The sequence below is a fragment of the Lepus europaeus genome, chromosome 7 (genome assembly GCF_033115175.1).
Source record: "Lepus europaeus isolate LE1 chromosome 7, mLepTim1.pri, whole genome shotgun sequence".
Taxonomy (NCBI): Eukaryota; Metazoa; Chordata; class Mammalia; order Lagomorpha; family Leporidae; genus Lepus; species Lepus europaeus.
In genome coordinates this window covers 124,335,639-124,360,463 of record NC_084833.1, presented here as the reverse complement: position 1 = coordinate 124,360,463, position 24,825 = coordinate 124,335,639, and the positions used below count along the sequence as shown (strand labels likewise).

The 24,825-nt window shown below is 44.7% G+C and overlaps 1 protein-coding gene across 1 annotated transcript in view; it reads right to left on the bottom strand.

Annotated features, from left to right (window-relative positions):
• Nucleotides 1-4,087: 4,087 nt before the first annotated feature.
• The window catches only part of LOC133764795 (beta-galactosidase-1-like protein 2), a 41,072-nt gene continuing 20,334 nt past the window's right edge, over nt 4,088-24,825 (bottom strand). Inside the window, exons 9-20 of the mRNA XM_062198480.1 lie at nt 21,204-21,288; nt 20,322-20,459; nt 18,809-18,889; nt 18,099-18,205; nt 12,792-12,938; nt 7,808-7,876; nt 7,226-7,313; nt 6,496-6,583; nt 5,685-5,796; nt 4,960-5,076; nt 4,783-4,846; nt 4,088-4,165 (exon numbers count right to left, since the gene is read on the bottom strand). Of these exons, the coding sequence (XP_062054464.1) occupies nt 4,158-4,165; nt 4,783-4,846; nt 4,960-5,076; nt 5,685-5,796; nt 6,496-6,583; nt 7,226-7,313; nt 7,808-7,876; nt 12,792-12,938; nt 18,099-18,205; nt 18,809-18,889; nt 20,322-20,459; nt 21,204-21,288 (1,104 nt within the window). The 3' untranslated portion in view covers nt 4,088-4,157. The remainder of the gene's footprint in view (nt 4,166-4,782; nt 4,847-4,959; nt 5,077-5,684; nt 5,797-6,495; nt 6,584-7,225; nt 7,314-7,807; nt 7,877-12,791; nt 12,939-18,098; nt 18,206-18,808; nt 18,890-20,321; nt 20,460-21,203; nt 21,289-24,825) is intronic.

Sequence of the window (24,825 nt, the reverse complement as noted above, 5' to 3'; positions counted from 1 at the left end):
GATTAAATCATAGGTTGGAGCCTCCATGATTAAACCTGAGTGACTTTGTAAGACGCCACGGAGAAGGATGGCAGACATGTATGTACTCTCAGTCTCTTGCCAGGAGACGCTCTGTGCCAACTCAAGACTCTGCCAGCAAGAACCCCCATCATCAGAGCCAAAACAATTGGACTGTGAACCAATATAAACCTGTTTCCTTAATTAATAACTTGTCTTAGGTATTTCATCCTAGTAACAAAATGCTGCTTAATATATCTGGGTTCATTTTTTGCTTTCCCGTGCTTCATTAAGACAGAACAGCCCCAGCCATCCATCAGACAGGAGAAAATGAACTTCTTTGAACTGAAAGGATCTTACTACAAGAGGCACAAAGACTGCCTCAGTAGAGATGCGCCCCAGCCTCTGTACAACACTGCAGTTGGCCCCACATCCTTGAGCGTCTCCTGGTCACTGATGCACAACCACGGAGGATTTGTCACCCAGTGCCTGCATAACAGCTACCAATGACTGCATGGATGGTCCTTTGAGAGTCTGGTGTCATACAAATCCACATTTCCCGTATCCCACATCAAGTTTCTGTGTTGGGTCTGTTTTGTAGCGTCATTAGAACCGGATGCTGCCTCTCAGGGTGTCTCCTGATCGGTCTCAGCAAGGGAGGCACTGGCTCAGTTACTAGCTGGATCTCAGGTGGCAGCAAGGTCTGGAACTGGCTGTTGCTACTTGCCCTTGATGGTGTCGAGCTGGCATGGGAATTGAGATGAAGGTAGCAGGGAAAGGACAAGTCCACAGAATGATTACAAACTTAAAGCCCCTCTGGGCCCCTGAGCTGATTCACTCTACTCTTCCATGTGTTATTCAAAAACAACCAGAACTTGTATTTGCTGTTTCAATTTAGATGGCTAAAAGAAAGCGGGAAAGAGAGATACTCCATAAACAGCTAAGCTTCTAAAGGATTAGTAAGTGTTTTCAGGTTCTCCACTCTCTTCCTTGACCAGTTTCTGTTCCTGTTGGTAGGAAGCTCATGGACTGAAATCTTCCCTATCATTCAAGGGTCTCTGTGTGGTAGAGGAGAACAGGGCCTAATTCTCTACAGGTCCTCAACTCCTCCAGACTGCTCTGGAAAAATAAAATCAGAGCGTACTCTGACGCCATAGGCATCTAGTACTGCTGCTCAGAGTTTTGTCAAATGCTGGATGGGATTATTCAGTGCAAATAAATCTAGCTTGCCTGTGTATCTCCTGTATTTCTAACACTGTGATAGACCTAAGACACAATAATTAAATAGACAGAGGTTCATACCCCAGCATGCTTGGCTAGAGAACTTGTAGCTTCTATATTCTGATATGACATTTAATCACTGTAATAGACCCTAAACACACAATTAAAGAGACAAAGATTCACCCCAGCATGCTCAGCTAGAGAAATTTTAGATTCTAGACTTTGATATGGCATCTTTTTTTGTAAAGATTTATTTTTTATTTATTTGAAAGACAGAGTTACAGAGAGAGGTAGAGACAGAGAGAGAGGTCTTCCATCTACTGGTTCACTCCTCAGATGGCCGCAACGGCCGGAGCTGTGCTGATCTGAAGCCAGGAGCGAGGAGCTTCCTCCAGGTCTCCCATGTGGGTGCGGGGGCCCAGGGACTTGGGCCATCTTCCACTGCTTTCCCAGGCCATAGCAGAGAGCTGTTGCAAGAGGAGCAGCCAGGACTCGAACTGGTGCCCATATGGGATGCCGGCGCTTCAGGCCAGGGCATTAACCTGCTGTGCCACAGTGCCGGCCCCAATAAGGCATCTTATCAAAATGAGTAACCTCTGATTACCACCCAAAAACTACCACTGCCACCTCCACCACCACCATTAAATCTCCTGAAAACCTCTTCCACTGGATATTTGGGTTAAATGAGTGTTTGATGGGTCTAAGGCTCTTCCTGTTGCCTGGACAGATAAGTGTCCCTCATAGATACATAATTTGGAGCACCCCCCATATCCTGTTTGCCTGTTGGTGGGTGTAAAGGGAGCAATATTTGTAAAAAGGGTAGCGTGTCCAGTGCCGTGGCTCACTAGGTTAATTCTCCGCCTGTGGTGCCAGCACCCCGGGTTCTAGTCCTGGTTCAGGTGCTGGATTCTGTCCCGATTGCTTCTCTTCCAGTCCAGCTCTCTGCTGTGGCGCGGGAAGGCAGTGGAGGATGGCCCAAGTGCTTGTGCCCTGCACCTGCATGGGAGACCAGGAGGAAACACCTGGCTCCTGGCTTCAGATTGGCGCAATGTGCTGGCCGTAGTGGCCATTTGGGGGGTGAACCAACAGAAGGAAGACCTTTCTCTGTCTCTCTCTCTCTCTCTCACTGTCTAACTCTGCCTGTCAAAAAAATAAAAAAATTAAATTAAATTAAAAAATAAAAAGGGTAGCGTGGCTTTCTCATCAGCCTCTTCCACACGTAATCTTTGACCCAATTCACCCTAGGAATCCATTTACCTGTGTGAATATTAGAGTTTGTTTCAAAATTAGTTCAAAAAGAGCGGCCATAAGCTATTTCTGTCACTCAGAACTAAGATGGAAAAATAAGTCATAGGTTGTCATCTTGAGAGAGGTTTTCCCAAATTCCTCATGCTAGTCTTTCCCTTATTAAGGGTTTATTCAGGAGGCAACAGTTCCCAGAGGGTTCCTACAGGGTAGGAAAAGTGCCATTTCTGACTAGGAGAAACAGGTGTTCTCACCTGGAGGGATTTTTTTACCCCAAAGCACATATGTCAATGTCTGGACACATTTGTAGGGTGCTGCTGGTACCCAGGGAGCAGAGAAAAGTGGGTGCTGTTGAATGCCCTGCAACACACAGGAGAGTCCTCATCCCAAGGAATCTTCTGGCCCCAAAGACCAAAAGAGCTGAGCCTAAGATCCTCTTGCTTTAGGCAAACGCTCTAACTCACGTTGCCAGTGCACAGTGCAGCATCACTGGGGAACCTTCTAGAAACACACACCCTCGGGCCTTCCCCAGACCAGAATCCAACTATAGGGAGGGGCCTAGCAACCAGGCCTAACAAGCCCTCTCAATGACTGTGACGCACACAGAGGTTTATGGGCATGGCTGTGCCCTGGGAAACACTTGACACTTCTGGCTCTGGATAATGATGAGAAGGAAGAAAAAGAAGAAGAAAGTCGGGCTGCCATTGAACTGCTTTCAACTAACAGATGGTTGGTATGAAGGGGTAGGGAAGTTAAACACTGAACAGCAGCCCTTGCCCTTCAGCCTGCTTGGGCTGCTGAAGTCTTCATGCATGTGGCTGCTGCTTGTCTTCTGCTCAAGGAGTGTCCTCACGGTCTTGACTCTCTCCGTTGATTCAGGCCCACCTTGCCTGACCCCAGCTCCCACCGCAGTTCACAGTCTCTGAGGTCTCGCTGGGACTCCTGGTCTTCCCTCTGCAGCCATCAGTGTCAGGGCACCTCAGTGGTGACATGGTCCTGCAGAGTCCCCCAGAAGCCTGTCAGCTAACCCAGAACCTGTGTACACAAGACTGGAATAATTTCCTCTGGTTGTCCTCACTGTGTCAACATCCACGGGAGAATGGGAGCAGGACAGGGAGCACAGGGGCTACAAATGAGGTGCCAGCGGGGGCAAGGAGAGGCACAGCTTGCTGGCATAAGCCTCAAAGAAGCAAGGTTTCACCCAGGTAAAGAAAACCAATGGATGAAAAGACTACTGGGAAGCAAAAGGAAAATAACAAAAAAAAAAAAACCACTGTAAACACAAAGTGTTTGTGATCTGCCTACCAGTTCCTGCATTAACTTTTATCTTTGATTTGATTTCTTGGAAAAATCATTATGCGCCACAGATTTACACTTGTGAGGTCAAGGACTCTAAGGAACTTCAGTCATTTTCTTCAACATTTTGTTTGGTGGACAAACAGCTTTTATTGTAGCAACATGAGAAAGGTGTGCATCAGGTAGGTTTATTTTGTGGTAAACAACAGAAACAGGTGAACTAATAAAATTTTAAAAAGTGGTGACAGCTTAGGAGTCAGACAGTGGACCCAAAGCAGAGCCGAGGCAGACGCAGGAGCCAGGAGAGTCAGAGATCTGTGTATGAGGACCACCAGGCTATGCATGGCAGCACTGCTGATGTGACTCAGTTTCCTGCTTCTTGTCACAGCACTCAAGACTCAATATCCTGCAAAAGAAAGTCTGATTGGCCTGATTGTATCACACGCCCACACCAGGGAGCAGGGGACAGTGGCTGGTAGGGAAAAAGGACAGTTTGATTGGGAGAGTGGGTGTTCAAACCAAAGGAGAGAGGGAGGCTGGGTGCACAGACAGCAAGTATCTGCAAAGGCAGGCACAGAATGTCCCGTGCGGGGCTTGTGCCTGGCATCATGGGTCCATGCAATCCCTTCCTTTAGCACCTGGGAAAGCGAACTGGAGACAATATCTTGCAGTTACTGAACATGGCATCATGAGAAAGAGCTGTCGAAAGCATGATGCATTTCAGAAAAGGCAAGAAACAGAGAATGTTGGGATTGATGACAATGAGACAACACAAACATCCGGAAGAGAGGCTGAGGAAGTTGAGGTTGCTGCAGGAATGGGTTAATTTGGTCTTTTGGAAACAGAAGGGATGGATGGGGCTGTGATAGGTACAGGAGAAAACCTATCTATCATGCAAGGACAGCAAAGTAGGCTCCAGATGCCAGGAGGTTGTGCACATCCTGCCCTCTTTACCTCTGTCTCAGCTAGAAAGATCCCAACAGTTCCCCCCAGATGCTACCAATGACCTTCACAATGCCATACCCAGCTGGGGTGCTCTCTCAAACTGGATCTGCATGCCAGGTTCCGATTCCTCAAACACGATGATCTGTTGAAGAAGATGGGAAGACCTAAGATCCAAGGGCTGCCTCTGGGGCAAGCTTAAGTCTAAGGACTGCAGGCTGGGAGGCCAGACTGTATGTGTGGGAGGGGGACGTTCACCTCGTTTTTTCCAGGACGAAGCCAGGGTCCTGGAAGGTAAAGGGTTTCCTGGGGACCTAAATCCCAGTAGCGTCCTAGGTTTTGTCCATTGATGAATACGACTCCTTTATTCCAGCCCTGGACAAGACAAGAAGACAGGATCTGAGTTCTAGGTGTAAACACACAAGGGGCTGGGGGCACATACCTCCTATACCACAGACACACCATGTCACAGACACGCCCAGACAGAATGGCTCACCAGCTTGAGGCCCAGATGGGAGGTGACTGCTGAGCCCCACACCACTGCCCCTGCCCAGGGCTGGCTTAGTATCCAGGCTACACAAAGGAAGGCTCTGGTTTCTATCTCATTCCCTTGTATCTGCACAAGCCAGCAGAGGATTTCCATGTATCATAAGGTGTTCATCAAAACACATGCAGGCTACAGCATAACTGGAGTTGTGGACTTCCAGTGTGGTGGCAAATGTATACTGGCATCTCACCTCCAACATCCTATCACAGGTCAGATGATGAGTCCACGGTGGTGCAGGTCTCCACATTCCATCTTATGTCCAGGACTAAATTCCTCCTGCAATGTGTTCTCCAGACATACCCACTGCTCATGTGTCTGTTACATCTGTTTACCCCAAGCAAGGGGCAGCCTCGCAGATGGCTGCTGCAGCAGCAGGGAGTACTCTTTAAAGGTACTTTGTGGATGGGAGGTAGAGCAAGGAAGAAATATCACTAACCTCCAGCTTAATAAAGGTGTCTTTGGGGTTATCACCAACTCTCAACATTCCAAGGAAGAAGGCAGGCCCCTTCACTTCTTTTGTGGCTGGTTTCCACAATGAGGGCAGTTTCCTAAGACAGAGTCGAACACCAGCAGAATGCTCATTCTTTCCTTTATGGTGTGTGGCTGTGACCTCAGAGGAAAGATGCTTCCCTGGAGCTCAGTGCCCTCTGTAGCATGGGCTATGTCTTCAGCATGCATGCCGAAGGGTGTGTGTGAGAGGGGCACAGTTCACCACTCTCCCCCCTCCCCCAAACAGCTATGAAGCTTGGAGTCATTTCCATCAATATTCTGAGTCTCAGTTTTTCCTATCTTTTTTTTTTTTTTTGACAGGCAGAGTGGATAGTGAGAGAGACAGAGAGAAAGGTCTTCCTTTTTGCCGTTGGTTCACCCTCCAATGGCCGCCGCGGTAGGCGCGCTGCCGCCGGCGCACCGCGCTGATCCGATGGCAGGAGCCAGGTGCTTCTCCTGGTCTCCCATGGGGTGCAGGGCCCAAGCACTTGGGCCATCCTCCACTGCACTCCCTGGTCACAGCAGAGAGCTGGCCTGGAAGAGGGGCAACCGGGACAGGATCGGTGCCCCGAACCGGGACTAGAACCCGGTGTGCCGGCGCCGCTAGGCGGAGGATTAGCCTAGTGAGCCGCGGCGCCGGCCAATTTTTCCTATCTTAAAAGCCATTGGCTTCATGTGGATGCTCTTTGAAGTCCCTTCTGAATCTAAACACTAGCCATCGCTGGTCAACCACCTAGAGTCAAAAGTCGGTCCCTCACCTTTGCAGGAGTCTACTTCTCATCTCCAGGTTGTAGATTGTAAACTTTCTTAATGGAGAATTGTCCAGATAGATATCCCCAGTTAAACCTGTAGAAAAGGGAGAATGAAGGAGGTAGGAAGGGCAGGAAGTGAGCAGTGATGGGCACAGGCGGTAGCCAGGGCTCTCCCAGAAGGAAGTGATCCCCTAGTGTCATCAGGCTGGACGGTTTCTGCAACATCCTACATTGATTTTTCTCTCCAAAATTCACCTCTCAGAGTGGTGCTTGCATCTTGTACATTAATAGCACAGAAGTCACCATAATTCCTGCCAAACATGGCCATCACAGGGTTTCAGGCTAGTCTGTGCCTTAGGAATGACAAAACATTAGGGGCAGAACATGAAAAGCACGTGTGACCCTTCCCAAGAGTGTTGATCCAGGAGAACAGCCTGAAGCCAGTGAGCTCCAGAAAAAAGCAAAAACATTTTTATCCTTGAGGCACATCTCAACAGCATTCTCATGGTGAAACTACTTTCAAACCCCTCAGTTCTGGTTTGGTAATTAAATAACACACTTGGGGGAACAATGATGACCCAACAACATCATCATAGGTTCTACACATAAGTTCAACAGCCAAGATCATCTGCTTGCTTCCAAACCACATATCTGGTCTTGACTGCCCTCAGCCTGGGATAACAGCAGCAGACATTTGATTTCTCCAAGTCTCAAGCCCATGTAATATGGAGCCCACCTTTTCTCTCCGTATTGATATTCTTCCCAGAGGCAAGTCGGCCTTGATTTTCCACTAGGATCCTCAGAAGGTGGCTGTCCTGATAATCCTGTCCAAGACAGACCAGCCAGAGTGGGTACCACTTGAGCACCCTCACGCAGACCTGTTAGGCTCCCCCTGAAGCTAAGAGGAGGCTTTGCATGGGATGGCAGACTGAAAATCCCCAGAGTCCCATCAAGCTCTGGACTGCTCCTCAGGCTCCTGCTTTTTGTATCTGCTCCCCAATCCTCCTGGGCCAGCCCTATCCTGGAGAGAGTCACTTGAACATTTTATCAAAGGATGCACTGGGGCTGATGAACAAATCTAGAAATTTCTGAGCATCGAATATTCAAAGTAGAAAAATCTCAGCTCCCCAAAATATGTAACCCTATACCTTAGAGAAAGACACAGCTTCCCCTCGTTCCTGCTGGGCTTCTCTGAAAACATCAACCCAAAGGCAGGGAGGAGAAAATGAGCTATCCTGGGGCCAAGCCATGCTCTCAACTGAGCAGAGCCAAAGGGTGCCAGAACTATGCTTCCTTGGGCATTTCATTGGGTTAATACCTGTCTTGTAATAGGCAGCTGATCAGTCAAATGATCCAGGACTCCAATAGATCTCTCATTCAGAAACACCTGCCAAAGAAAGAGAAAAACATTAGGATCTCACAAGGAAAGAAGAAATGGAGCCTTGGAAAAGCAAAGGGAAAGCCTAGAGCTTTGTCTCCCTGGAAGCCGCAAGCTGACCATTCACAAATACAGACTGTATTGAAAATAGCACAGTGACAAGAGGCATGAAATGAGATGTAAAGACAAGCATTCGGACTTGAAATCTGGGCCCCAGTTCCACTGCTGGGTGGGGGTGGGGAGGGGGTGCAGGGATGAAGAAGGGGGGAAGGAAGGCATGGAAATTACAGGTACCACGCTTATTGTGGTGTCTGCCTGCCTTGTCCCACAGGCTCACCACCATACTATGTAGGATTTCTGGGCTCTTAAGTGGAAAGGCTGTTGCCACAACTCCGTCTGGTCTTACTAACTATTTCAGTGCAGTTCCATTTATTTTCTGTGATCTACTGTATTGTCGCAGCCCCAGACTAACTCACTCAGAAGGCTCTACTCCAGCCATGCAAGACCAGAATAGAATAAATCCTGTCTCTCTTCTCTCTGTCTGTCTGTCTCTCTCTCTCTCTCTCTCTCTTTCTCTTTCTCTTTCTCTAACTCTGCCTTTAAAATAATAAATCTTTTTTTAGGGAGTCAGTGTCATTGTGACACAATAAGTTAAGCTGCCACCTGCAATGCTTGTATCCAATATAAGTGACAGTTGGACCTGTGGCTGTGCTACTTCCTATCCCGCTCCCTGCTAATGCACCTGCAATAAAAGATGTCCTGAGTGTTTGGATCCCTGCCACCTATTTGTTGCAGCCATGTTGGGGTTGAACCAGCAAAAAGAAGATCTCTCTCTCTCTCTCTCTCTCTCTCTCTCTCTCTTTTTCTATCTCTCTCTCTCTCTGTAAACTTGCCTTTCAAACAAATAAATAAATTCTTTTTTTTTTAATTTGACAGAGTTAGTGAGAGAGAGAGAGACAGAGAAAGGTCTTCCTTCCGTTGGTTCACCCCCCAAATGGCCGCTATGGCTGGAGCTACGCCGATCCGAAGCCAGGAGCCAGGTGCTTCCTGCTGGTCTCCCATGCAGGTGCAGGTGCCCAAGCACTTGGGCCATCCTCCACTGCCTTCTCAGGCCAAAGCAAAGAGCTGGACTGGAAGAGGAGCAACCAGGACTAGAACCCGGCGCCCACATAGGATACCAGCACCGCAGGCGGAGGATTAACCAAGTGAGCCACGGCGCCAGCCAATAAATTCTTTTTAAAAAGTATAAATCATGGGGTTGGCACCGTGGCATAACAGGTAAAGCCTCCGCCTACGGTGCCATCATTCTATATGGGCACCAGTTCAAGTCCCCACTGTTCCATTTCTGATTTACCTCCCTGATAATGCACCTGGGCAAGCAGCAGAAGATGGCCCAAGTCCTTGGGCCCCTGCCACCCATGTGGGAGACCTGGAAGAAGCTCCTGGCTCCTGGCTTCAGATCTGCCTAGCTCTGGCCATTGTAGCATTTGGGAAGTGAGCCAGCGGATGGAAGATTCATTCTCTCTCTCTCTCTCTCTTTCTCTCTCTCTCTTCCTGTATAACTCTGATTTCAAGTAAAATAAATAAATTTTTTAAAAGTATAAATTGTGGGGCCAGTGCTGTATCACAGCAGGTAAAGCTGCTGCCTTCAGTGCTAGCATCCCATAAGGGTGCCGGTTTGAGTCCCAGCTGCTCCTCTTCCAATTTAGCTCTCTGCTATGGCCTGGGAAGGAAGTAGAAGATGGCCCAAGGACTTGTACCCCTGTGGGAGAACCAGAAGAAGCTTCTGGCTTGTGGCTTCAGATTGGCCCAGCCGGCACCATGGCTCACCTGGCTAATCCTCTGCCTGTGGCGCCGGCACACCGGGTTCTAGTCCTGGTCAGGGCGCCGGATTCTGTCCCGGTTGCTCCTCTTCCAGACCAGCTCTCTGCTGTGGCCTGGGAGTGCAGTGGAGGATGGCCCAAGTCCTTGGGCCCTGCACCCGCATGGGAGACCAGGAAAAGCACGTGGCTCCTGGCTTCGAATCAGCACTGTGCACCGGCCACAGCACGCCAGCCGCAGTGGCCATTAGGGGGTGAACCAACGGAAAAGGAAGACCTTTCTCTCTGTCTCTCTCACTGTCCACTCTGCCTGTCAAAAAAGAAAAAGATTGGCCCAGCTCCAGCCATTGTGGCTATCTAGAGAGTGAACCAGTGGATGGAAGACTTCTTCCCCTCTCTCTCTCTCTGCCTCTGCCTCTCTGTAACTCTGCCTTTCAAATAAATAAATTTTTAAAAATAAAAAATACAATAAAAAACAAATGTAAGTATAAATTCACAATTTTTCAAATAAAATTTGGTTAGGAATCTATAATAATAAAATTCTGCAAGAATTAAAAACATATAAATGTTAATATTATACAGTATTTTATTTTAAGCCTACTAGAGTCTAATGACAGGTTTATATATTCTGGGATCATTTATTGAACGCCTACAGCAGACGTAATATTTCCCTGAGGGTGCTGGAATTTGATGTAGATGTTAAGATGCCCCTGGGGACAACTGTATCCTATATCTGAGAGCCTGGGTTCAAGTCCCAGCTCCATTCCTGCCTCTAGCTTCCAGCTAAAGCACACCCTGAGAGGCAGCAGGTGACGGCTCAACTTCAGTGTCACCCACATGGGAGACCCATATGAGTTCCTGGCTTCAGCCTGGCCCAGCCCTGACGTATGCAGGCATTTGAGGAATAAATCAGCAGATGTAAAATCTATCTCAACCTCTATCTCTCTTTCTATCTCTAACTCTGTCTATCTCTATCTCTATCTCTCTATCTCTATTCTATCTCTATTTATATCTCTATCTATCTCTATCTATCTCTTCTATGTCTCCAAGGAAGGAGTCACCCGAAGGAAACACAATGCTGGCCTTTGCAGAACTCAGGGAGTTGCATAGAGAAATGATCGGAAGGCACCACAGGAGTTGCCAGGGGGCTGTGGACAGACTGCAGTGGAAGCACCAACAAATAACGAGTCCTAAGCATCTGTGCAATCCAGGCAACTTCACGAACGTGATGATGGGTGGCCAGGGATGTCAGGGGAAGGTTGTAAGTAGGGAAGTGGAGTTACAAGGCTGACAGCACCATTACGGAGGCACTTAGCAAGGAGACAAGGATGAAGTAGAAGGGTCTGAAGTCGGAAGGTCAGTTATGAGGTTCTAACAACAGTGCAAGCAAGAGACCATGGCAAGACTGAGGTGACTACAGTGTGAAAGTTAAAAAAAAAAAAGAACCACTGAACACTGTTGCACCACACAGGGCCAGCTGGAAATAAGGAATGAAGAAGACTAAGGAGAACATGAGTGACACATTTGCAGGCTAGAGACTGGGAACCAACAGGAACTTCACTTAGGAAGCTAAGGAGTTTGAAGTGGGTTTTAATGAGTTTGAGAGGCCTGTGGACCATATACCCAGTGACGTTGAATGTCCAGTAAACAGCAGGAAATGTGAGTTTGTAGCTAAGGGAGTCAGAGGGCTAGAGTCACTAAAATAGAAATACAGGTTGAGTATCCTTTATCCAAAATGCTTGGGACCAGAAGTGTTCCAGGATTGGGTTTTTAGGATCGTGGAAAATTCGCACAGACTACAGCAGTTCAACATCCCTATCCAAAAACCTGAAATCCAAAACATTTGTAGGACCAGTTCAGCTTAGGGATTTTCAGTTTAGGGATGCTCAATCTGTTCTTGAGTCCTTGGGAGAAGATGATACGTGTTCAAAGCAGAGGAGCAAGGGAACCTCATCAGCACCTGCAGAAAGCAGCTCTGCACTTGGAATGAGATGTTGATGCTTTAGCTTGGCTCTGCCTTTGTACTTGAGATCCCTTTGAAAGTCATATAACTCCTCTGAGGTTTCCTCATTTGTAATCAATACCTCATGTAGATGTTTTAAAAGTTACATGAGAAGGGCCACCTAAACTATGCCATGTAAACATTAGGGACTATGATACAATATATATAGGGACTATGTAAATTTTTCCCAGACCTCCTTTAAAAAATCTTAAGTCTCTATCTCACCCTCTCTCCCTCTGTTTTTCAAGTAGATAAATAAATAAACTTAAAAATATCATCCTCAAGAATAAAGCACAGATGCACATCACCACAAGAATGAAACCTCAAAACACTATGATGATGGGGCCAGCGCTGTGCATAGCAGGTAAATCCACCACCTGCAGTGCCGGTAGCCCATATGGGCACCAGTTTGAGACCTGGCTTCTCCTCTTCTGATCCAGCTCTCTGCTGTGGCCTGGGAAAGCAGTAGAAGATGGAACAAGTCCTTGTGCTCCTGTACCTGCATGGGAGACCCAGAAGATGCTTCTGGCTCCTTGCTTCGGATCAGCCCAGCTACAGCCATTGGGGAGTAAACCAGCGGATGAAAGACCTCTCTCTCTCCTCTCTCTCTCTCTCTCTCTCTCTCTCTCTCTCTCTCTCTCTGCCTCTCCTGTGTAGCTCTGACTTTCATATAAATAATAAATAAATCCTTTAAAAAAAACACTATGATGAGACACTTCACAAAAGAGAATGTATCCTCTAGACAAAAAGAAAAAAAAATGACTTATAATCAGAGTAGACCTTTGGGGATAATGAAATGTTCTCAAATTAGGTGATAGCAATGGTTGTCCAATCCAATGAATGTTTGGAAAGCACAGAATTGCAAAACAAAGAAGCAAGCAAAATCTGCCATCAGCTCCCTTAAAGCTGATACCCTCCCAAGGGTTTTACCTACCTTAGGTATACAGCATGGCACAAGTATAAAGATTGTACTTGAGGGACAGATTTTCAGAAACATTGATAATTTTTTGAAGGCCAAAAAGATATATTGTTCAGACATTCACCTTAGCAGCACAGCTGAGTGACAGAGAGCTGCCACTGAGACCTATGTATTATCCCTTACCTGGCCCCGATCTTGAACATGGCCTCTTGAGTAGAGGACATGACCAGAGAAGATGGTAGTCTCATAAAGTGTGTACCCAAAGGCCTGGCCACTGTCTTGGTTCACAGGCAGATTCTCCATGGAGACTGGCTTGATCGACTTGATTGGCTGTTGTAGAGACAAGTAAACATAGGCTGAAGGTTCAGGCTAGACAGAGAATGTCAGAAGGCCCACCTGAAGCCCACTTCTTCAAAGGAATGGCCCAAGGGCCTTGCACACAGGGGTATAAAAAAATGCATCTGCTAATACTAACTGATAGAATAAAAAAGGGAGAGAATGATCCAACATGGGAAGCAGGATACATAGCAGACTCATAGAATGGCGGATGTCCTAAACAGCACTCTGGCCTCAGAATCAGCCCTTAAGGCATTCAGATCTGGCTGAAGAGCCCATGAGAGTATTTCAGGCATGGAAAGCCAGGGCACTCTGGCAAAAACAAAACAAAAAAGGACCTAAATGAAAGATCTCTGCGAGTGAGATCCCAGTAGAAAGAACAGGCCATCAAAGAAGGAAGTACCTTTCTCTGAAGGGAGGAGAGAACTTCCACTTTGACTATGGCCTTGTCTAAATAAGAGCAGAGTTGGTGAACTCAAGAGGCTTCCATAGCCTTGGCAGCTCATGACAAGGGCCTCGGGTGATTACTGACATCATATATAAGAATTTCAATTGTTAAATCAACAACAGGAGTCACTGTACACTTGCTCCCCATGTAGGATCTCTGTCCTTAATGTGTTGTACTATGTGAATTAGCGGTATAACTAGTACTCAAACAGTACTTTATACTTTGTGTGTGTGTGCAAACTGTTGAAATCTTTACTTAGTATATACTAAATTTATTTTCTGTATATAGAGATAATTGAAAATGAATCTTGATGAAGAATGGGATGGGAGAGGGAGTGGGAGATGGGATGATTGTGGGTGGGAGGAAGGTTATGGGGGGCAAAATCCACTATAAATCAAAAGTTGTACTTTGGAAATTTATATTTATTAAATAAAAGTTTAAAAACAGTAAATTAAAAATATATAAAATGTATGTACCCAGTATTTTATCAGTTTTATTAAAATAGTTTTCTTAATTGCAAAACTATATGCCTTTGTTTAAAAATGCATATGAACAATAAAAAATGTAAATTTTAAAAAAAGAAACATGCAATGCCTCCACGCTTAACCAGAGCACGTACCAACCCTGTTTCTCTGCCTGTGCTGGCCATTGAGATATGCTTGCTCTTTATATGGGAAAGCTGGATTCAAGAAGGGGAATGAGGGCCCAGCACTGTGGCATAGTGGGCTAAGCCTTCACCTGAGGCACCGGAATCCCATATGGGCACAGATTTAAGTCCTGGCTGCTCTCTTCCGATTCAGTTCTCTACTATGACCTGGGAAAGCAGTGGAAGATGGCCCAAGTGCTTGGGCCCCGGCACTTGTGTGGGAGATCCAGAAGAAGCTCCTGACTTCAGATCAGCTCAGTTCCGGCCGTTGTGGCCATCTGGGAGTGAACCAGAGGAGGGAAGACTTTTCTCTCTGTCTCTCCCTCCCTCTGTAACTCTACCTCTCAAATAAATAAATAAAATCCTTAAAAAGAAAGAAAGAAAAGGGAATGATTTGTGGGCCTGGCTCAATTCATAATAGAGCCTGTACCAGACTCCCTGTCACAGAAATCCCAATCCACTTGCGCCAAATTCTCTCTATCCTTGTCCTTCTCTTCTGTCCCTTTTCACAAACTCTAGGAGAGTCATCCTAGCCCATGTTCCAGCTGGGGCCATAGCTATTGAAAAACCTGGTTACCCAGTACTGATCCACAGAACCCCATCTCTGTGTATCTACAGGTCTACTGCACCTCCACCTGGAAACAGTCATGGACACTTCTCATGCAGCATCACACAAACTATATACACTACAACACTTCTCACCCCCACTCTTCTTTAAAATAAGCAACACCATCCCTACAAACAGATAAAAAGCATGGGCAGCATCCTCTCCCTCTCCCTCAACATTCTGTGCCCACCGCTCATCACCTCCTTTATCTGTCACTAATCCTTCTTCTTTGTTCCCATAACCTAAACTCAAGTTCAGTAGACTTCTACTTGGTTTCAGTACTCCAGTCTGGTCCCACACTAGGGTGTCCCCTATAGAATTGCCAAAGATAGCAAAGCTGCCACCTGACTCAGAAATGGCTTTCCCTAACTTTCAGGAAAATGTTCAAACTTCTTAGCATTAAAACATGGACCTGGACTGGCACTTGTGGCATAGCAGGTAAAGTTGTCACCTGCACTGCCAGCATCCCATATGGGCACCAGTTCAAGTCCCAGCTGCTCTACTTCCAAATCAGCTCTCTGCTAATGCACCTGGGAAATCAGTTGAAGATGATCCAAGTCCTTGGGCCCCTGAACCCATGTGGGAGAGCTGGAAGAATCTCCTGGCTCCTGGGGCTCAGCTCCAGCCATTGCAGCCATTTGTGGAGTGAACTAGCAGGTGGAAGACCTCTCTCTCTCTCTCTCTCTCTCTCCCTCTCTGTAACTCTGCCTTTCAAATAAATAAATTAATTAATTAATTAATCTTTTTTAAAAAATGGACCTTCAGAGCTACTTGGAGAAATAGATTATTCTAGATGAGTGGAGCCTCACAATCTGAAACACACTGGGAAACCAAAATGCAAAGATATCAAAAGTTACTGAAGTCATGTCAGGAGAATATATCAGCCAACTTGCAGGGGTTCCTGCTGGTGTAATTGGGACAATTTGAGCATAAAAAAGAGGCTGCAGTGGGGGTAGAAAAACACTAAATGTGCTAAACATTTATGAGTTGATAATCATAAAAAAAGCAAAACAATTCATTGACTACTTTTGGAAGATATCAAGAAGTAATTTTAGTGGTTGGTATTGTAGCATAGTAGATAAAGCCACCACTTGCAATGCCAGCATCCCATATGGGCACCAGTTCAAGTCCCAGCTACTCCACTTCCAATCCAGCTCCCTGCTAATAGCCTTGGGAAAGCAGTGGATGATGGTCCAAGTACTTGTGCCCCTACTACCCTAATGAGATCTCTGGAAGAAACTCCTGGCTCCTGGCTTCATCCTGGCCCAGCATTGGCCATTGGCCATTGCAAACATCTGGGGAATAAACCAGTGAATGAAAGATCTCTCTCTCTCTCTCTCTCTCTCTCTCTCTCTCTCTCTCTCTCTCCATCTTTCTGTCTTTCTGTGTCTCTCTGACTCTGTCTCTCCCTCTCTCTCTGTAACTCAGCCTTTAAAATAAATAAATAAATCTTTTAAAAAGAAAACAGAAACAACCTGTGATTACATGTCTGGGATGTGATGCATAAAAAGTACAGCAGCATCTTCTGTGAAGTACAGACAAATAACAAGCCTAATCTAAACCTCATCAATAAACCAGTTCTAACTATCAACTTACAGAAAATGCAGGGACATGCTACCTGACACATACAGACCCACTCTGTAAAACAAAACTCAAGATCTAGGGAATTCATAATACCAATACTCCAGCTTTTTTGATGTATAAATGAAATAAAAAGCAGCAAAGAAACTGTATATTAAAAGACTTCGAAATATCAATTAAATGCAATGTGTGATGAGCTTTATCTGGATCCTTGTTTGTAAATGCTAAAAATTGTTATGATATGGTTGACAAAATGTGAGCATTTGATATTTCATGATTTTGAATAATGGTGTGCTAGCAAGGGCCAGCCTGTACTAGCTGACAAGAGCTGACTCCATACATAAGTCCCGACTCTGTGTTCAATGCCCTTATGTTAGTGGTAGGAAACTAGCCAGGGTGGGAGTATTTGCACCACAGAAATTGGCCTAGACTACTAATTACAGAGGGCCAGTTTCTAAACATTTCCTAGCAAATCACTCATTTTAAGAAATCATCATCATCATCAAGGATGATAATGATTTGTAGTTGTTGTTATTTTGGAATCCTTATCTTTGAGATATATTACAGCTAAAATTCTGTGACGTCTGAGATCTGCTTAAGCTAGACATTTTACACATGGGAGACCAATAACATTTCCTCCACTTTGTAAAATTCCATAGGGAAACATTCACAACCACAAAGACTTATTTGGTACCTGGCTTCCTTCCCAAGAATCCCAGCAAGAGTCTTGCACTCCAAGCCTAAGTGCAGTTCCCCAGGCATGCAGCTTCTCCACGTCTTTATCCAGAGTGCATGGTGCCAGACTCCCTGGCCACCCCTGGTCATACAGGTGCCAGACTCCCTGGCCACCCCTGGTCGTACAGGTGCCAGCCTGTCAGCTCCTATCCAGCCTGCAGATCTCCAGTCAGCTCAGCCAGATGTCACCTTGGATCTGGTGACTGTCCAGCCTGCTGACCTCATCTCTACAACAGTAACCACAGCTGACACATACTTGGGGAGAGGGACAGACATTAACTGTTTAATCCACATATAATCCTATAAAGTAGGGACAATTGTTAGCCTGGTTTTACAGAAGAAAAAACTCAGAGTGGGGCCTACCAGCCGATGAATACTGGAGCAAAGACTTGAGACCAGATAGCACGAGCCCAGAGCTTACACTCATCAGCACAGAACAGGATCCCCTCAGCAAATGCTGTGTTGCTTTATTCCTCCAGCCCAGCACCTGTGAGCCTCCAACTCTACTTCACTCACGTTTTTACTCATTAACCTGGAAGCTGCCTAAAATGCTGTCTTGATAACACAGTTCCCAAAATATTAACATGCAGTAAATGATATATCACCAAGGATTCGGGCTCTTTCCTAGACCAATGGCTTTCAAACTACATTCCTGGGAACTCTGAAGGAAATTCAGAAGTGTCACATGGGCAACCCTAAAAAGGGATGGTGACTCTCAGGGAGGAAGAAAGTACCACAGTACAGAACGAAACCCCTGACTCACCCAACTCACGTTTTATACACTGAACTTTGCAGCAAATTTGGAGGGGTCCCTCTACTAAAGCAAAAACTTGTGAAAATCATTGCCCTAGCTCCAGCCACTGTATCTTCAATGCTATAATCTTCAGAATGCAAGGGATTGTTCTTGGATTCCTGCCATGCTTATATTTCTTCTTCAAATTCAAGTTTCTAATCTTAATTCTTATTCTGGCTTTCCTAGTCTAAATTGTGAAATTGGGGAAGAAACTGAAACTCCTAAGACCTGCTTTGTGCCCCTCCCCCCAATCATTTATTCCATGTCTTCTGGGATAAGCGTTAATCTCTCCTCCCTTTTAAATGAAGGCTAACCCACGTGTTTATGCTTGGGAAAAGGCTCACCTGGTCCAGATAGGGCAGGATTTCCCATAGTGTCATGAAGTATAATGTTTTCACTGACTTATACACCATCTTCCGGATACGTTCTGGTTCGGGGGCGTTGGGAAACACTGCAATGAAAAACAGGTGGTTGGGCCATTCCACAAACCTCCCCCAGCCCCCTTCAAGGGCACCAGAAACCCTGCTCTCCCAAAGCCACCCAGTGGAATGAAGGGCCCAGGAACAGGCATGGCTTGACAATTTCAAGAGTTGTCCATCAGGAAGTGATTGAGTGCAGGTACCCACATACCCTTGCCTCTGGGGCAGCGTGTGCTACTCCCCTGGAGGAGGGAACACATCAGGGCCCTGCTAGGCCATTTCTCAACCACAGCTGTACATCAGAATCTTCTAAAGACCAGTGGGCTTGGATGCCACCCCTTCCACCCCACCCCTACCAGGCAGACTTATCTAATAGCTCTGAGAAGGGCTTGGAACCTTTGGTTTTTCAGAAGTTCCGTAAAGAATTGGGATGCACGGCCAAGACTAAGCAGTGTGACCTTTAGTGCTGAGCACCTGGGGAGCAGGTCCTGCATCTTGTGCAGGCAGGTCTGAATTCCTAGTGCTTCACGAAAAATAAACAGGAGCAAACTCCCACTCTCTCACTCCCTGCTTCACAGGACAGAAACCCTTTGAAAAGGATGAGTTGTCATTCAGATTAAGATATTGCTAGGTACCTATAACAGAGCTAAAAAACTCTTTATACACGGTATACTCGGGTGTGTACTCTCCGTCATCCCTCAGCAGAGCCCCATAGTCTGAAAAATACAGAGAAATTTGTTATTTTCCCCCAGGAAAAGCCCAGCTTAAATTTCTTCTGCAGGAAAAAATGGGAGCTTTATACTAAGCTAAAGGATCTTTCATTCAATAGCTTTGGGAAAAAAACCTAGGGCATTAAACAAGAAAATGACATATATCAGTCTAAACCAAAAGATATCTGCCAAGCTTTGCAGGCCTTTCAACAGAGGGCAAATGGATCTCTAATAAGCCTGATGAGATCCAAGGCTCTATACTCTAGTGGTTTCTACTTCCCACTTAGTTCTAATTGAATGCTTTTCTTTTTTCTTTCACCCTTGACTTTCCATGTGGTCTCTAAACAGATCTGTGGACTGAGGAAGACACACAAAGCCCTACCTCTGCTGTCAGGAAAACCAAAGTGACTGGTTCTGCAGGGAGCTTCAAAGAACAAGAATCTGCCTGGTGGGTGAACAAGATTAAACTTGGGCCCTACAAGATGGCTCAAAAAAGAAGGGTAGCAAGAAGAAGGGCCATTCTGCCATCAACACAGTGGTGACCAACATCAACAAGTGCATCCAAGCGGTGGACTTCAGGAAGTGTGCCACGGACACTCAAAGAGATCTGGAAGCTTGCCATGAGAGAGAAAGGGACTCCAGCTGTGCACACTGACAACAGTTCAGCAAAGCTATCTGGGCCAAAGGAATAAGGAACACCCCATATCAAATCTGGATGAGATTGTCCAGAAAAATTATGAGGATGAAGATTTGCCAAACAAATTCTGCACTTTGGTTGCTTATGTCTGTTACCACTTCCAAAATTCTACAATCAATGTGGATGAGAACTAATTGCTGATTGAAGTTGTAAAACGACCTTTGTGTTCTGTTTATCTTTTCTAGCTGCAACATAATGTGTGTGTCCCAAAGCAGTACCTGATTATGGGATCATTTGGAAAACTTTCCCTAAACAAGGAATCCTATGTTCTTCTCTCCATCCCTGAGAGCTTGATTATTGGGACAGAGAGGGTCTAGGCAGATTTGAAATGGAAATAATGAAACTGATGCTTTTATTTGCATGATTCAGTTAATTCTAAGACAAACATTTTTCCAGAAAATATGTTTTCAATTTCCATTGGCCTCTTTTCACATTTTAATAAACAACTGTGTAATCAATAGCACCTTAGATTTAATGAAATAAACACAATAGTATAATTTTTTAAAAGGTTAAACTATCAACTTCTCTACTTGAAAAGTCCCAGAAACTCGATTCTAGCATTAGAAAAATTCTAATATTGTCAAGAATAGCAAATATGAAACCCTCAACTCCTAGCACATGTTAAAGGCATAAGAAATGAACCATTCTAAAGATATGATCCTTGGAGGCTTACTCTAATAGCCTCCAGATTCCAATGACGGAGTGGTTTAAGTTTAACAGTTCTGGGGAAAAAGTACTTGCCATAACTGGTGACTGCAGGGCAGTAGTTGTCCAGAATCTTTGCTCCACCCATGAAGCCAAAGTTGGTGCCACCATGGAACATATAGAAGTTGAGGGAGAACTTAAGATTGAACATTTCACGGACATCCTTCATCAACACTGAAGATAGGTCAGAAGAAATGGAGAAATGGAGGAGAGAATTAGAGTTTGAGATAATTCATAGGTCCTTGTGGATTTCCAAGTGATCTACACCCAGAATAGTCGAGATCTGCCAAGGTTTCATGCGCAGAAAATGTGTGATATTAGCCAAAACTGACTGGGAGGGATTGGTGGGGTGGTTCTCAGTACCTTTTTCATAACCCAAAGCTTTGTACTACTTTCTCATGGTTTCATTTTTAGGAAGGTACCATTTTCCAGCAAACTGTATGTATCAAACATTTGCTTATGCTACTTACGAACTTCTAACAGTGATTTATCTGAAATTATAGTGCCAGGAACATTTAACCTCAAATTCCATTTGAGTGATCATCAACAATTCTCCAGGGAAGACTAGAACATGGGGATAAAATACTCTGAAACTAGGAGACTTTCTACCTCCACTCAACATACCTCCATTGAATTTCCCTACTTGTCAGAACTATCTGTTCTAATTACTTTAAGAGACTCAACAAAACATAATTACAATGGAATTCCCATTAAAATTTAAAACTCAATACAATGATCTCTTGAGGTGCTCATCCACGCTATCATTTTACCCCCACAAACATGAGTCGTCTACTAATTCACCCTAATATTATAGGGGCCCCACCCCCTAAATGTCACGCACACTAAGCAGCTGAAACAAACAGCCCAATGTCATCTCTGCTATGCGTTCTTTCAAGAAAGGGGCCAGGGAGCACTTGCCTTGTGGATTCGCAGTTTGGCGGATGTCTCCCCATGTGTCAACAGAGCTTGCTGTGTATACTGTCATCAGTATAGGGCTAGGACCCTGGGAAAAAACAAGTGTCAGAAAAGTTTGATGCAATTCAGAATCCCTGCACTGCATGGAAGGGAATCATAAAGCTCACACACCCCCTTTTCCCACTCAGACATCCCCTCGTCTGCCCATAAACCCTGAAGTCTACGCTCCCATTCTCGCAGTATTATTATTCCTCTTGTGGTTTCACTGGTCCTTTTCAATAGTGTCCTTTCTATAACCTTCTAGGAGGGCAATCTTTTCATTCACTTGAATGACCATAGCAGAGGTCAGGGAAGAAAGTATCCAACACAGTTGAAGTACTAAAAATGTTCCCAAAATGAGTACTGAAAAAATTGAATCGCACTGGATACAAATTCCCCAGATCCCAAATTCCGCATTCCTTCTAGTGCCCACCTTTGCATTTGCAGTTGCTGAGGGACTTCTACTTCCTTCATCTTTCTTTCTCTTTCTTTTTTTTAATGATAGAAAGTCCTGTCCTTGGCATGGCAAGTCTCCTCTCTCTCTCTTTTTTTAAAAAGACATATTTACTTATTTGGGAGGCAGAGTTACAGACAGAGAAAAGGAGAGACACACACATACACACACACACACAGAGAGAGAGAGAGAGAGAGAGAGAGAGAGAGAGAGAGAGAGAGAGAGCTTCCATCCACTGGTTCATTCTCCAAATGGCTGCCACAGCCAGGACTGGGCCATGCTGAAACCAGCAGCAAGGACTTCTTCCAGGTCTCCCATATGGGTGCAGGGGCCCAAGCACTTGGGCCATCCTCCACTATCTCTCCAGTCACATTAGCAGGAAGCTGGATTGGAAGTGGAGCAGCCAGGACTTGAACCGGCACACATATGGGATGATGGCACTGCAGGCTGCAGCTTTAACCCTCTGAGCCACAGCACTGGTTCCTCCTTCCTCTTTCCAGTCCACTGGGGTTTGCTAGTCTCTATCAGTTGGCCCTTTCATTGTTGCTCCTTCTGGCACTAAAAAAGTACCCAGTTTCTGGAATTTCTGCTCGCATTACTGTCATCATCTCCAATTGAGACTCTTCCAGCCAGCCCCCTGCAGTACCATGTGGACTCCCAAACTGCCAAATGCTTCAAAGAAAGTACTAGAACACTGCCAACTTGATCTACCACAAAGTCATGGGACATACATCTGCCTGACAATCTTTAATTTTTTTAAACTTTTATTTAATGAATATAAATTTCCAAAGTACAGCTTATGGATTACAATGGCTTCCCCCCCTATAACTTCCCTCCCACCCGCAACCCTCCCCTTTCCCGCTCCCTCTCCCATTCCATTCACATCAAGATTCATTTTCAATTATCTTTATATACAGAAGATCAGTTTAGTATATATTAAGTAAAGATTTCAACAGTTTGCCCTCACATAGCAACACCAAGTGAAAAATACTGTTGGAGTACTAGTTATAGCATTAAATCACAATGTACAGCACATTAAGAACAGAGATCCTACATGATATTTTTTTAAGAATTGATTAATTTTCTATGCAATTTCCAATTTAAAACCAAGGGTTTTTTTTCATTTCCAATTATCTTTATATACAGAAGATTGATTCTGTATATACTAAGTAAAGATTTCATCAGTTTGCACCCACACAGAAACACAAAGTGTAAAAATACTGTTTCAGTACTAGTTATAGCATTACTTCACATTGGACAACACATTAAGGACAGATCCCACATGAGATGTAAGTACACAGTGACTCCTGTTGCTGACTTAACAATTTGACACTCTTGTTTATGGCGTCAGTAATCTCCCTAATTTTTAAAAATAAGTTTTATTGAATGCTCAAAGTAATGTTCTAAATTCCTTATAGCTAGCTAGACTAAGATATGTGATTCAAGCTCCTGAAACTTCCTTTCTCTCAGTCTCATAGAATCTCCAAATCACAGTGTATGGTGTGAATCTGGATGTCTCCCCCACAAAATTCATAAGTTGAAATACTTATCCTCAGGATGACAGTATTAGGAGGTTAAGACATTGGGTGGTGATTAGATCATAAAGGTGGCACCCTCATGAATAGGATTAACTGTTCTTATAAAAAAAAAAAAAACCTAGACAGCTACTTTCCCCCTCTACCATACGAGAGAGCAGTGAGAAGGCACCAGCTATGAACCAGGAAATGAGCAATCACCAGACACTACATCTGCTGTCATCTTAGTCTTGAACTTCTAGTCTCCAGAACTGATGGAAAAACGTCTGTTTTTTATAAGCCACAGTTTATGGTACTTAATAACAGCCCAAACAGGCCACAGTTCATAAAGTCTTAAGTTAGAGGGGACTTTTGTATGTTAAGTTTTCTAGTATATCACGTCTCACCGCATCTCTAAATGCTGGCCAAACACAGGCAGTTTGCAGCCAACCTTAATTTTTGTGTGATGAGGAATTCATTACCACACCAGGCACTTTGTTCCATTTTTGATAAATTCAGATAGTTAGAAATTATAGTTTGTATAATGAGACAATATATGTTTTTATCTTAATTTTTTATCTATTGAAATTAATTCCACTCTCTGGTACTTCCTCTTCACATGAAAATGCTTTAAAACTTTGAAGCTACTCACCGGACAGTTTTGTCTTCAATATGAGATCCACTCCTAGTTCCCTTAATTTATCTTTACATGGTTCCTATATTTCCTGGAAGTATTCTATTTTGTTAAAAAACCAAATGCTTCAAATGTGTGGAGAAATAACCGTGTCATTTATATCAATAAAACCCAATTTTCAAAGCCATTGGCAGTGGGTCTCACAGTTGATGTAGGTGGAACATGCAATCACATAACTTCCAAAATCTCTTCCACATAAAATACAGTTAAGCTGAATCTCTTCTGTTCTGCCTCTCGGCCCCTGAGCTCTGCTGCTACTGCTCTGTATTCAAGTTCAAGGCAAGGACTCCACTACCTTCAGTCACTCTCCCTGATAAGCACAACTTCTCTATTTTCCTGGGAGATTATCAGTCAGAACAGTGCCCCTATGAACAGTGAACAAACCTAACTGTAACTTCTGTAAGCACAAGACCACATGTAAATACCATGAAATTACATGTAAAGCCCAGGAAATACCCACAGTCTGGTGCAAACCTAGCTCAAAATTATCACTGAAAATGGTGCCCGTTCTGCTCCAAATATGGAAGCTCTCATTTCTCGACTAGTTCACATTTATCTCCTCCAGTTAAGGAGGAGTGTGCTCTACTTTGTCGCACTAAGAAGAGGATGTTTTTTCATGAAAACACACACAAAAAAACAACAAAGGCTCAGAATCTGTACTTTCTGCCTCTATTCAGTTATTATTATACATCTTTCTTAAGTACTGTGTTTCTCCAAGGTTCTCCTTCTTAGACAAGTATAAGAAATGCACTAGAAATGAATTACAATCGACTCCTTAACAGTGTAGGCTTTGGGCCAGGTGTTGTAGACAAGTGAATTTGATTTCCTTGACCCTAAAACCACCTATAATGGGCACTTAAAGAGCACAACAGCTGAGAATCGCCCCCAACAAATGAACTAGGCGGTCCTGGCAGAGGCGAGAGC